Consider the following 13,652-nt stretch of genomic DNA (forward strand, 5'->3'; position numbering starts at 1 on the left):
ACAATTTGTCAGTATGAAATTATTTTCGAAAAGCAAGCCTTTAAAGATGATAATAAGGCGGAGCCCAATTTTGACATTGCGTTTGGGGCCACAAAATCATATCACGTAGACGGATTTTGTTCACAGTAAGGCAAAAGGGATGAGATCAGATTCAAGGAGGAATTTTGTGAATGTACTCCACTAATTCTTATAATAAATTGAAACGTTTAAAACAGCAAGCAGGGACTGCCGCAGTGGAAGCTCCGGTCGAGATGTGAAAATAAGTATTTTGGAAAGGGCGCCATCTACAGCAAACGCGGTTCTATAGTTGTTGACAGGGTAACTCTGCGGGAGAAGCTCCGCCCGCGGGCGTGAGGCGGTCGCCTTGGGGGACTTCCGCGATTCAGAATGTAGTTCCGTGATGATAATGTTGTGTTGCATGTAAATTATCACTACGAAGAAGGGAATTACATCAATATCGAATTATATTTACGGCACGAAGAACAATTTAGTTAGAAGGTACGCACAAACCACTTAAAAAAACATTATAGAAAACGTGGTGCGGCAGAAAAAAAAAAGAAATGCGAACCTGCCAAAAAAAGAAATTAGCGTTAGAAAGAATGTATGTAATTGTTTTCGTTTTGTAGTAGACATTTCTGCATAACGGAATGTTTTTAGCCGTTTTCTTTTTAAAATGTCCCAGGTAAGTTACGCGCGTATTAGTTCCTACGTCAGGTTTTGACGCGTTCGCGCATAGTGCTGCACCAACACCTCTTGCACCAACGCCACTTGCACCGCTCGTCCCCTCTTCGGCTCTCCGAGTGCGTTTCTGTGAGTGCGTTCTGCGTTGTCTGGATAGTGCGGCACCAACGCCACTTGCACCGCTCGTCCCCTCTTCGGCTCTCCGAGTGCGTTTCTGTGAGTGCGTTCTGCGTTGTCTGGCTTTTCTTCCGTGATGGACCCCCACGTGGTAACATCGGCGTGCGATTCTTCCTTGCCTGGTGAGTCTGGTGAAGCTTCATCCGCTACACCGAGGACCCTAAGCAAGAACAAGAGCGGCAATGTGCTCAACAGCACTGCGCGGAAAATCATCTTTCACTGCTACAACTTCTGGCGGGCCAGGGAGCCGGAATGCACTGTGAAACATACTGCCGCATTTGTCGCCGATATCCTCGGAATTGGCGCGCGGACCGTGTTCGCGGTCAAGAAGGAGGCACAAGCCACTGGTGGAGTGTTGTCAACGCCGTCTCGCAAACGCCCGCGAAATTCCGAGAAGAAGCGACGCAGTGCCTTGTACGACAGCTTCACGTTGAACGCGCTGAGGTCCTGCGTGCACGACTTCTTTCGCCGTAACGAAATACCGACGGTGGCAAAGATAACAAAGGAGTTCTCGGAGCGTACAGGTGACCCGTCGCTGAAGCCATGGACTGTTCGTCGTCTACTTCGAGAGATCGGGTTCAAGCGGGAGAAGAGAAGCCGGAACTCTTTGCTGCTTGATCGGGAAGACATCCTCGCATGGCGGCACGAGTACCTGCGTGACATCCGGCGGTACCGAGCGGCAAATCGGCAGATTTTCTACTTGGATGAGACCTGGGTGACGGCAGGACACACGACCTCGACTGTGTGGACTGACACCACAGTGAAGTCCAGTGCAGACGCCTTCAGGCGCGGCCCGACGACGGGACTGAAGCAGCCGTAAGGTAAAGGTCAGCGGGTCATTGTAACCCACATAGGCAGCAAAGATGGCTTCGTTGATGGATGTCTCGACGTGTTCCGTGGCAAAAGACAGGGGACTACCACGAAGAAATGGACGGCCCCCGCTTCGAAGGCTGGTTTGACGGTGTGCTGCAGAGGCTCCCGAGTGGTAGCGTCATAGTGATGGACAATGCCTCCTACCACTCACGGCGGAACGAGGCAGTGCCAACGACGAATTCCCTCAAGGGAACTATCAAAGAGTGATTGGACAGCAAAAGAGTCCAGTACGGCGCTGGGCTTACCAAGAAGCAGCTGCTGGAAATAGTTGCTCGTGTGAAGTCACGCTTCATCAGCTACCGAGTGGACACGGCTGCACAGAAGGCAGGCTTTATCGTGGTAAGGCTGCCATCTTACCACTGCGAGTTCAATCCTATTGAACTGATCTGGGCGCAAGTGAAGAACGCTGTGGCAGCAGCCAACACGACATTCAACATTACACATGCTGAATAGCTGCTCAAGGTTAAAGTCGCAGAAGTCACAGCCGAACATTGGCGGGAGGCTATGAGGCATGTGCAAACGCTCGAGGAAAAGTTTCAGCAAGTGACGTGCAGTAATGACCACATTGACGCAATCGTCATCACGCTTGAGGAAGACGACGAAAGCACTTCTGACGACGCCACTGCTTCTGACAGCGACATCTCAGGTGTTTGGCCTGTTGATGAGCTTTGAAAACGACGACGACAGCACTTCCAATGGCACAGCTGATTCCTACAGCACCAACCGCTTTGGTTGGAGGCGTTAAACACGCCGACGCTACACCTGGGCTATGAGGCCCACTGTAGTAGACAGCTCTGGATTAATTTCGACCAACTGGGGATCTTTAACGTGCGCCGAAATCTTGACACACGGACGTTTTCGCTTTTCGCCTCCATCAGAAAAGCAGCCACCGTGGCTGGGATTGACCCCGCATCCTTGGACTGCAGCGGGTCGACAACGTCTCTGGTGCTTGCCACCATCAGCACTCGACCGTCTCCACCATCATCATGATGAAACAGTCTTTTTAAAGGCTACCAAAATGTTGTTTGGTGGAATTGGGCCTTGGTGACACCCATCCCTGTCTGCTCTCAAAACTTTATGATCTAGGACTTAAAACAATGACAGGAAAAGCAGTGTCTTATGAAATAGCAACAGAGTACTTTGATACGTTTCAACAACACAGAAAGATAACTATACCACTAGCTGAAGAAAAGATTGTACTATCTGCACATCTAACCATTGCACCAGTAGCAGCGACGCCAGTGGTTTTGACTGATGGTGGTAAGCACAATGCCGTAAAGGTGCACTGAAGTCTAAAAGCCAGTTGGCCTGTATAAGTAGTAGCAGAGTGTCGTGAATACAAACATACCACTCACAGCAGCAGCGGAGTCTTTTCATTACATAAAAAGCAATAAGCATGAAACCAGGTATCACTGCCCCATACACTTTCCCACACTACACTGTGTGACATCAGAAGTCTTGAATGGTGAATCACAAAATTGGTGGAGCTTGCCGAAACATTTTTCTGAAGCTAACACTGGGTCAGGCACATTAAAACGTAATATAATGGACGTGGGAACTTACTCGTGCGCTTTCTTTTAAGGGTGGAAAGCTCAGCTACCAAACATAAAGCAGGATGCCTCAGTCCAAGCGGCTAGTGCTGTTTCAATTTTTTGTTGAAACATTTCGCCTTGCATACAAGCACAACCAAAAGATGCATGCATGCGGGTCAACATCAGAGCCTACTGTACCTGCTTACCACTGGTGCATACATGCAACAGAAACGGGCAAATTAAAACTGAGTGCAATCACATTGAAAAAATGGACGGGATATAGCTGACGGAAAACACCCAGGTTCAATTCTCAGCAAACAAGTTATTGTTAGTCATCAAAGAAAATCTGAGAGAGCTATGAAACGTATGATATTTCGCTTAAAACAAATTTATTTGGCCTGTAGTGCTCCTTGAAAGACAATCAATTGCAGTATCAGTGGGCTATGCATCTTCGAGTTAGCAAAATCGCCTGCAGTTGCAAGGAAACAAGTGGTCCACTCTCACATTATTGTGTAATAAAGTAGTCGCTCTCTCATTTGGCAGTCCAAAATAGTTCTGAGCAGTTTGCGGGCATGCCAGGCCTGAGGCCTGATCTCGCAGTAGGCATTCCATAAGCAGAAATAAAGTATGCAGCTACTCTTTTTTCAACTCTCACCGCTGTTTCTAGGCCAGAAGCAAAAGTGTGTGCATGAGAAGGAGCAACTTGACAGCATGAAGGCCTGAATTCATTTTAACGTATTACACGAGTGTCTTCAACTCTCACCGCAGCTTCACGGCCAGAAGCAACAGTGTATGCATGAGAAGCAGCGACTTCAGAGCATGAAGGCCTGAATTCATTTTGACGTATAAGAGCCTTTCATTTTTGCGTACCTTCCTAGCCAGAAGCAGCAATCCACCCTTGCGAAGGAGTGACACAGCAAGCACCTTAAAGTCGTAACATCTAAGCGTTGCAACCTGCTAAGCAAACTTTCCCAATTTTTACATCCAGGAACAAAAGAGCGTGTTTGAAAAGCAGCACCATGACACTGCGAAGGCTTGAAGTTAAACCATCTTGATATGCTGCATTGTTGTTTTCTATTCTTACCACAGCTGTATAACCAGAAGCAACAGTGTGTGTTTGGAAATCAGTGACATGGTACTCTTAAGGGGTGATGTAAACCATTTCTATCTGCTACAGAAGTGTTGGCAATTATCACTACAGCTTTTCAACCTAAATAACCTTCAGCCACTTTATGAAACCTATCTCACTCTTGCCACCGTTTCTGAAGCAATAACAACATCCCCTGTGCTTTTCTTTTCTCTCTCTTTTTGCAATTGCGATTTATCAATCGACCATTCGAGTTCAAGACAGCCTTGTCGAACGAAATAAAGGACAGTTGTGGACACATGATAGCCGATATCGTGCATGCATATAGAAATATGTAAGTGTGGGGAAGAGGTGTTGAATCAAAATGAGCTAAAGCGCTATGGGAAGTCTCTCAAACATTTGCCTCACCCTGTAGAATAACAATGGTTTATCTGCCACTAAACATTGTGAATCCTTTTAACTTGAATGTAAACTCTGTTGTAAAACTCCATCAAATATTCAGTGCAGGAGCACAAGAATGTAAGCATTAAACCACAGCCACCAATATGAAACAAAACTGCAATTAACAAATTTTTATTACTGGTGAAGGCCATCACACAAACTCTGCTTATAGACGACGGCAAGATAAAATGTTGGTTTAGAGCTCTGAAATCCGAAATACATGGAGCTATACTAAAACAATTTAATAGCTTACTCTTCTGAGAAATCCCAACACTGCAGACACAATACAAGGCAATTTGAGCTCAGTTCACACGTTCAGTTTCTTTCATGCCGCTTTGATTTGCTACCAACACCATATACAACGCAGCGCACATGAGAAGTTTTCGCAATGTATCGAAAACACGTGAAGTCCTGCCGCGGGGCCACACACTTCCAGCTTTGTGCAATTACTGAGTTCAATATCAAGCAATCATACACTGCGAGTGTTTAGTTACCCTCTTACAAGCAGCTACAATCCAGTCACTGCATGTGATTACGTGTTCAATACTCGCGTTCGTTCATACTATTGCTTTTTTGCTTAAAGCTACGCAGTCTCAGACGACTGTGCGCGAACGTTTCGTTCTTCTCACGTCTCTCCAATAATGCTGTAATCATTCTTGCTTACGCCAGGTAAAAAAAAAAAAAAACATCGTTGCTCCGGCTGTACCTCGACCAGGCAGAGCAACATGCGCTGCCGATGCTAATTAGTAATGACCGGTACCGTCCGCTGTTATAAGTCAAGTATAACGCGATACTTGTTGTACGGCCAGCCGCCCGTATGCGACAAAAACAACACGCCGCACACGCGAGCACAACCCTGCACGGCGTCAGGCCAGACGGGCACAAACTACGTAGGCCTAGCACTCAACACCGGGCGCAGCTTACGTTCACAGCACGAAAAAATAACCCTTGCAACTGGTCACCGCTACTGCCGTAGAAGAAAGCCACTCATATTATCCCCTCAGAGAGCTTGCGTTACGCAAAAACACTTTCCACAATCACTCCAGCAATAGTGCAGCCTTGATGTTCTCGGTTGATTGGTGACGACGGTGCGCACAAAAACAGACCACCACATTTTCCTGATGTACAAATCACTACAAAGACGTACACGAAACAAGCAACGGTCACGAAACATACGCGTTCTTGATGCACTACAGCACAATCGCAACCGGCGTACAGCGCTTTGGTCCCGGCAAGGTCGTTGACGCTTGACTGGCTTGACGCCGCGACGGCGGAACGGCGGTCGGCAAGCGAGCGCGGCCATATTAGAAGTAGTTCTCCTTCCAAACGTTCGTAGGTGACGTCACGCTAACGGCGAGCCGCCATTGGTTGCGGATGAGCACAACTTCCCTGTGATGTGAGGAATGCCTCTGCAGAGTTAGCTGTCACTGACTATAGTACGACTATCTCAGAAATCGGCAAGATAAGCCACCGCGAGCCTACTTTGTCATTAGAATAAAACAAGAAACCCGAGCGGTAGCATTAACCGTGAACTCTAATGTAAGCATGTCTGAACACAATTGCACTGGAAGCATAATCTCATATGTTGAAAACATATGTGGTGAATCTCAACATTTCTATATACAGGGGTTAGTGCCGCGCAGCTCTGCGTGGAAACGTGAAATACTGTTGGCATGCAATAAACAGAAACAGATTTTCCTAACTTGTTTAACAGGATACTGAGGAAAGAAACATTACCCTAATCTATTTTATGGACTGTACACACAGCCGTCACTCACACAGCATACTTACTGGCAGTTAAGCTACCTCAAACTCGCGTTGTTCGCGTAGCTTTTCTCGCGACCAAATCGCAGTTTTCCCCTCTCAGTTTTACTAATATAGTACGAGTTCCCTAGTTTTGTTAGTGGAATCAAACGTGGGTTAGAATCTAACAGCGGCCGTTCCTCCTCCAATAGTCCGCGTCCCTTTTTTCGGACACCTTACCCTGTGCGCCGAAGCAATCTGCGCTATAAACAATTTTTCTGCGCAGTTGAAGTTGCTCACGACGATAGCAAAAAAAAAAAGGGGGGGGGGGGCTGCGCAGAGGCTAGGAAGCCGTGTCTAGGATCGGCCGCATGGGTGAGCTTGAAAGGGTTATTGCAGGCTCCTGAAGCGTCCAGCAGGACCCACGAATGGGGGTCCTTCCCACGACACGAATTCCAGCGCGCTGCTGAATCGGAAGCGTATAATATCAGTGAAAGGCAGTTTTTGCGCCCTGCCGTATAGCTTCACTGTCTGCACCATGTTAGTATCTACACGCAGTAAGCGCAGGACTAGAAAAGGTTGCAGGTGTGAGTCTTTAGCTTTCGCTGACTGGGATCTTTCAGGTCATAATAGTGACAAACAAAAAACGTTCTTTGAAGGGCACAAAAAAATTACTCCCACCTCCCCTCGCGGGAACCCCTGTGTAGGTGCGACGCATGGGGGGTTCCGTTGTTGTTTCCGTTAGGTTGATTCTCCCATCGCGTGAAACGTGCCGTGAACCCCCTGCCTCGGCTATGACGCAACATGGCGCGGCTATGACGCAACACAATCCAACACAATCCACTTTAATCCAATTCAATCCAAATCCAATCCAATCCAAGCCAAGCCAAGCCAATCCAATCGAATCCAATCTAATGCCCCTCGCGAGAGAGTGTTCGCTGTCGGAGAGGGGAGGGGGTCAGCGGCGGAGAGCGCAGCTCGCGCGGCGAGGAGAATGGGGGAGGGGTGTGGACGGACGAGAACAACGCCGTATGGAGGGACAAGGCGAGTGAATGAGATGCAGTCGAATCTAAAAGCCGTTAATGGCAATATTACAGGGAACAGTTGACAGAAGTTGCACCATTGCACAGTGGGGTAATGTCGTGAAGAAACATGACCGCGTGGATGTTTGACAGTTTGATCAATGCCCTAAGTCGTGCAGGGTAGCTGTGGTAGCGTGACCAACCATAGCTATGCACAACAGCCGCTTTCGCGCGTTTTCGACACCAGGGATATGTTACCCACCTACAACTTGTCACGGTAAGTTTGTTCGCTCCCGTTCAATGACCAATATCAGCCAGAGACCGCATGGGTGGTCGGTCACCGAGAGAAGGGCGGAGGAAGGCTGTCAGCCACTTTCAGCCAAGCTGTTTGGAGAGCCAGCTTGGCTATGTGGTACGGTTACCTAGGTCAAACCTGATGATCGAAACAGCTCGTCTGAAAATCCATCCCATTTCATTCCGGGTAGAAAGCACGTGATTTCTATTTCATTCCGTTCTTCCAAGTACTGCTTCCATTATCATGATCATCATCATCAGCCTGTCTACGCCCACTGCAGCGCAGAGGCCTCTCCTACAGATCTCCAAATATACCGGTCTTGTGTTAACTGCGACCAATTTATACCCGCAAACTTCTTGACCTCATCTGCCCATCTAATTTTCTGCCGCCCCCTGCCACGCTGGCCTTCTCTGGGGATCTGCTCTGTTACCCTTGATGACCAACGGTTATCTTTCCTTCGCATTACATGCCCTGCCTACGCCCATTTGCTCTGAATTTCTACTAATATGTTCTTAACTCGCGTTTATTCCCTGACCCACTCCGCACTATTCTTGTCTCTTAATGTTACACTTATCATCTTCCGTTCCATTGTTCGCTGAGTCGTCCTCAATTTAAGTTGAACCTTTTTAGTGAGCCCGCAAGTTTTTGCCCCGTAGGTAAGTACCAGTAAGATGCACCGGTTGTACCATTTCCCATTGAGGGACAACGGTGGGCGGCCATTCATGATCTGATAATGTTTGCCGAATGAGCTCCACCCCGTTCTTGTCCTTGTAATTATATGTGCCTTATGGTTAGGATCCGGGGTCACTATTTGGCCGAGGTAGATATTTTTGCTTACCACGTCCACTGCCTCACCTCCTATCTCAAACTGCTGTGCCCTCCCGAGACTATTGAGCATTACTTTAGTTTTCTGCATATTAACTTTCAGGCCCGCGATTCTACTATGCTTGTCCAGGGCTGTAAAAATCCTTTGGAATTCTCCATTACCCTTGCTAACGAATTCCCAATTAACACCAACGCCCACCCGTTACCAGTCCAATGTTCTGAATACCTGTTGTAAACATACTGTAAATATCATTGGAGAAATAGTGCCTCCCTGTCTGACACCTTTCCTTATCGGTATTTCACTTCTCCTTATGGAGGACTATCGTAGATGTGGACGAATTGTAGATATCCTGCAGTATTCGTACGTAGTCGTCATGTACACCCTGATTCCGCAATGCCTGCATGACTGCTGAAGTTTCGACTGAGTCAAATGCTTCCTCAAAATAAAAGGATATATTTAAGGGTTGATTACACTTCGCGCATTTCTCTATCACCTGATTGATCGTGTGAAAATGGTGTATTGTTGAATAGCCTTTACGGAACCCGGCCTATTCATTAGTCCATTAGGCTGCCATTGTAATCCCATTCTAGTCCGGGGTCCTGAGAGAACAGAACGAGTGCGGAGTCGATGTATGAAATGTTAATTCCATTCCGTTGGTTCGTATCAAGGTTACGGGTTGAGAGCAGCCGGATGCAGTACAATATAACTTACATAGTACTCGTATCATGTACGTAAGAAAGCGAATAGAGTACGTTGATATAGGTGTGCACGCGCCAATACTGGGAGCCATGCACATGCCGAGTTAACCACCCATGCGAACCTGAGAAGTGGTGGTCCTGAGGACACCCATTGTGCCCCTGATCCCTATTGGAGAATGGAATTACTAACGTCATTACTAGGATGCCCCAAATGCTCATGATTGGTATACGCTCCTTCTGTTGTATTGTTTCTCGGCTAACAATATACGCCACTACCACTGTATGAGGCCATGTTGGGGCTACCGAAGCAGGGACCTTTTATCGTTTAGGCCAGTCCTTTGGAGAAGGGCATGTACAATCTGTGGGTTTTACTTATGGTAAACAAAGGCGCTGAATACACGTGACAAAACCTGCAACGGTCATGTTCTACTACTAATTTACTCCACTCTACGCACTGGTGTCACTTGCCATCATGAAACGAGTCCTGAATAAATTTTCCAGTGTCAGAACTGGTATGGTTTGGGGACGGCAGGGCGAATAGAGACGTGACAGAAGAGCAAGTAATATTCCCTGATATCCTGAGTCCTTCCTCTACTCGACCTTCCAGTGAAGGAGGACCTTGAAATTGATTTTTCCGTGCATAAGCATTGCGGAATCCTCCCCTCAAACGAGTGGAAAGAGCAAATGGAGTGGAAGAGGGACTCATATTATGGACCATTATGTCACCTCAAAGCTAGTGTATAGTATAACGGTGTGCTGACAATCGCGATCTTTGCCGTTGTTCTCATATAAAGTCACGCTCTTCAAGCAGATTCCTCTTAAAGAAACCTGTGGTTCAAATACGACGCGTAATTCATCGATCACTGATGCACTGCCTATTATCTCCCTGTATTTTTAGCCATGCGCACGTCTCTAGCACTATCTTTGATTATTTCATTCATTGTATACAGTTATCTATTTTCGTTCCAACTTGTGTGACGGTATTGCCGCCACTGCAATAGGTCTGTGGGAACAATGGATGAATATAAGAAACAAAGGCAAATTCATTTTTATTTATTTATTAGAAAAATATCTGGGGACGATGGATGAATATAACGAACGAACAGCGGATCGGTTAGATAATTCATAAATATAATTTGTTATTAATTATAGATTATTAGTGTTCTTAATGTTTAAATAATTAATTATTTCGCTATACTCTAAAATTACTGGATTACTCTTTTCCTTGGTCGTGCCGAGGTTTGATTGATAGATTGATTCATTAATTCGTTCATTCATTTACTAGGCTATAAAATAACGGATTTCTCTTTGTTTCTTGATCTTGCACAGGTTGGGTGCTGGACGCGACCCGTTCGTTCAACCCGGCTTTTGTCCTGGCCGGTGCGTCAATATACATGGCCGGTGTGGTGCTTCTCTTCGTACCCTACTTGCAATGGACAGAAGGACGCCGCAGCAGTTCTTCCTCCTTCCGACTGGAGGAGCACTTGGAGGAAACCTAATATTTTCGCTGGTGGCCATCTGCAAGACATCTTTGACCCCAGTCGATGTTAAGAGAAGTACCAGATAAAACAGCGCAAGAACCAATCTTAAACGGTCAAGAGACGCGTCCTTTCAAGTTTATATTGCCCAATTGGGGCCAGTATGCTCGGAATTTCTCCACTTTTAACGATGGTGAGATTGAACACTGGGCAATATATGCACTACGCAAGGGACATCTTTTCTTTGCAAATATCGATGACTGGAAACGCGTGATGTATTGCGCACGCAGTTGTCACGCTCATGGCGTAACTACACAAATAAATATCTTAAATGCGGATTCGTCACTTTTGCGTACCGTCTATTCCGCTTCCCGCAGCCGCGAACTCGACCGGATGATGCGGCGTCCACTCAGTGGTTATCGCAAAAATTCCAGTGTGGGGGCATTAGGTTCAACATTTTCTGCTCATTTAGTCCAGCATGCGCCGTTGGATTTCATTGTGGCGCTGACGAATGGCAGAAATGTATCAACTATCGTTGAGGTACGCCGTTCGGTACACCGCTCAATGGGAGCAGCGTTTCCGTTCGGCCAACGACGCAGTGCGTCTTAGACTAAAACCACGACTCTGCAACGGGAGTTTCACCGACGCATGGGCCTCCAGAACAGCAGTGAACTCGCAACGTTCGTTCCGTAATGATTAAGGCCACAAAATCATCACACCAAATGAGCGCTTCCAAGCTAGCATGAATTGCGTGTTTCGACCCCAAGAAAAAGCTGGATACGCTTCACTCAGCTCGAGAAGTTCCGCGGCGCCTACTCAGTCTAGAAGACCATGAGTGGTCTTAAAGGCTTCATCTTGCTCTACCAGAGTAAACGCGTCAACGGCGGAAGGAGTTATACAGCAGGTTCTCTAACTGCTTGTGAGACGGGTTAAGGATCGGGGAACTATTCAGATTTTGATAAATTTCCACATAATGTGCATGGCTTAGGATTCCAACGTTGCTGCCAAACATGCACTCCACAGAGCACTCTCTAAGAGATCGAGGGTGAAGTTGGGAGGAAAAGCGACAGTCTAAATTAGAAGGGGCTGCTGTTTATTACAAGCGTCGCCACACGATTTGCGCCAGGTGACAGCGTGGTCGCTTTTTGACGAGTCTCCACGTTTTAGCGTATACCCCCACGATCTTCCGCTGAACGGCGTTAAAGGTAACCCGCGTAACCCCTGGCTGAGAAGCCAGCGTGCTGGAGGCTTGTAACAGTTCTCTCGTAATTGCTAAACCAGCACATGTGATCGGAAGAATAATACATTCGCGGCCAATGCCTGTGGAGCTCCCAAACTCACAGAAAAGAAAACAACGCAGAGCCCCTGACATCCAAGGCTTTTGTCAGAGTTTTTCTATCTCCAGGATGAAAATCGTATACAAAGCTTTATTTTGACCGTGTGAAAATAAAATCAGGCACTCCCATGTACGCAGAAAACTCCTGCGGAGTAACCTCATGCGCATGCGCTAAAACATAACAAGTTGAAGAGCAGTTTGTAGTCAGGGGAGGGAGATTGATCTGGTTTAAAGATGACGTAGGTTCACTCTCGCATATACCGACATTGCTAAGTAAGAACGGCCCGTCGCAAGGAGCAAATGAGTGTTTAACTCGCAGTGCATTGGAGGGCCACTGAACGTCATGAGTTTCTGTTGATAACTAGAACGCTAAGACGACCGGTGTCCACAGGCGTGGTTTATATGGAGTATAACGGCTAACTGCTCCCTTTATTTGAGGATGGCAGAGTCGTCATGACCACCATGGCTACGGTCGGCATTTCGCTTGTCACGTACTTTGTACCTTTGTTTTTTCACTTCGAGGAAACACGGAAGCACGTTGCTACAAGTAATACCATTGCATCCTAACGGCGCCGCGCCGAACAAACATCGCACCGGGTAGTATCACTCCCCGCGCGAAACATGTCATCGGGGCGGCCGCGGGTCGTTTGCTAGTGGCGTGATGCCAGCACTAAAGCTGTCGAAATCGCCAGTGACGTGAGCAACAAGAAGAAATCCTGCGGCGCTTTAATGATTGGTACAATCAAGGATTGATGCAGTAAAGCCACAACAGATTACCGTTCATTCATTTGCAGAGCCCACTACAGCAACCCACTACAGTGCTGCTTTTGTGCATGATAGTGATAGCAAAGGATCATCACGGACGCGCTCTTCAGTGGTTCAACAGCAATAAGTTTCCCAGTGAGATTTGGATTTCAGTATTGTCTGTGAATAAGTAGCAGTACAAAAGATGCGCTTTATATCGGTCCCTCTCCCCACTGTAGGTGTTAGCATGTGCCATGCGAAATTAAATGAAAAAACGACCAGCAGAATCTTCGTTCCGGGTCATGGCAAGTGAAAAAATTCCCCGCATTTCCCCGAGGGGAAGAATGTGAAAGTGCGAATGCACGAGTTGAATTTGCGCGGTTCGGTAATGTTCGCGAAAGAGAGATCACACACACACACACACACAACTACAAAGAAAGAAAGATGCATTTATTCACAGACACCTATTTGTGTTGTCGTTGTACTTGATTGCTAGAGCGGATCTCAGCTTTGAAATTTCATGTCAGTACTCCTTTAAGCAGGTGCATTAGCCCTTCTCACGCCCGATTCTTGGCCAATCCCCCACGTGCGTATGTGCCATGTCAGCGGCCAGGCAGCGCGCGCCCATCTCCCCCCGTTGCCAAGGAAGACGAGGAGATTCCTGGCCAATCCCCCACGTGGGTATGTGCCATGTCAGCGGCCAGGCTGTGCGCGCCCAT

At 47.2% G+C, this 13,652-nt stretch overlaps 1 protein-coding gene and 1 pseudogene across 1 annotated transcript in view; both read left to right on the forward strand.

The window, feature by feature from the left end:
* The window catches only part of LOC144168242 (monocarboxylate transporter 13-like), a 34,752-nt gene extending 23,842 nt beyond the window's left edge, over positions 1-10,910 (forward strand). The window contains exon 10 of the mRNA XM_077697269.1: positions 10,705-10,910. Coding sequence (XP_077553395.1) covers positions 10,705-10,874 — 170 coding nt within the window. The 3' untranslated portion in view covers positions 10,875-10,910. The remainder of the gene's footprint in view (positions 1-10,704) is intronic.
* Positions 935-1,622, forward strand: LOC144170917 (uncharacterized; annotated as a pseudogene).
* Positions 10,911-13,652: the final 2,742 nt, after the last annotated feature.

Source organism: Haemaphysalis longicornis, unplaced genomic scaffold, assembly GCF_048455015.1.
Source record: "Haemaphysalis longicornis isolate Haplotype H1 unplaced genomic scaffold, Haemaphysalis longicornis Haplotype H1 scaffold_2, whole genome shotgun sequence".
Classification (NCBI taxonomy): Eukaryota; Metazoa; Arthropoda; class Arachnida; order Ixodida; family Ixodidae; genus Haemaphysalis; species Haemaphysalis longicornis.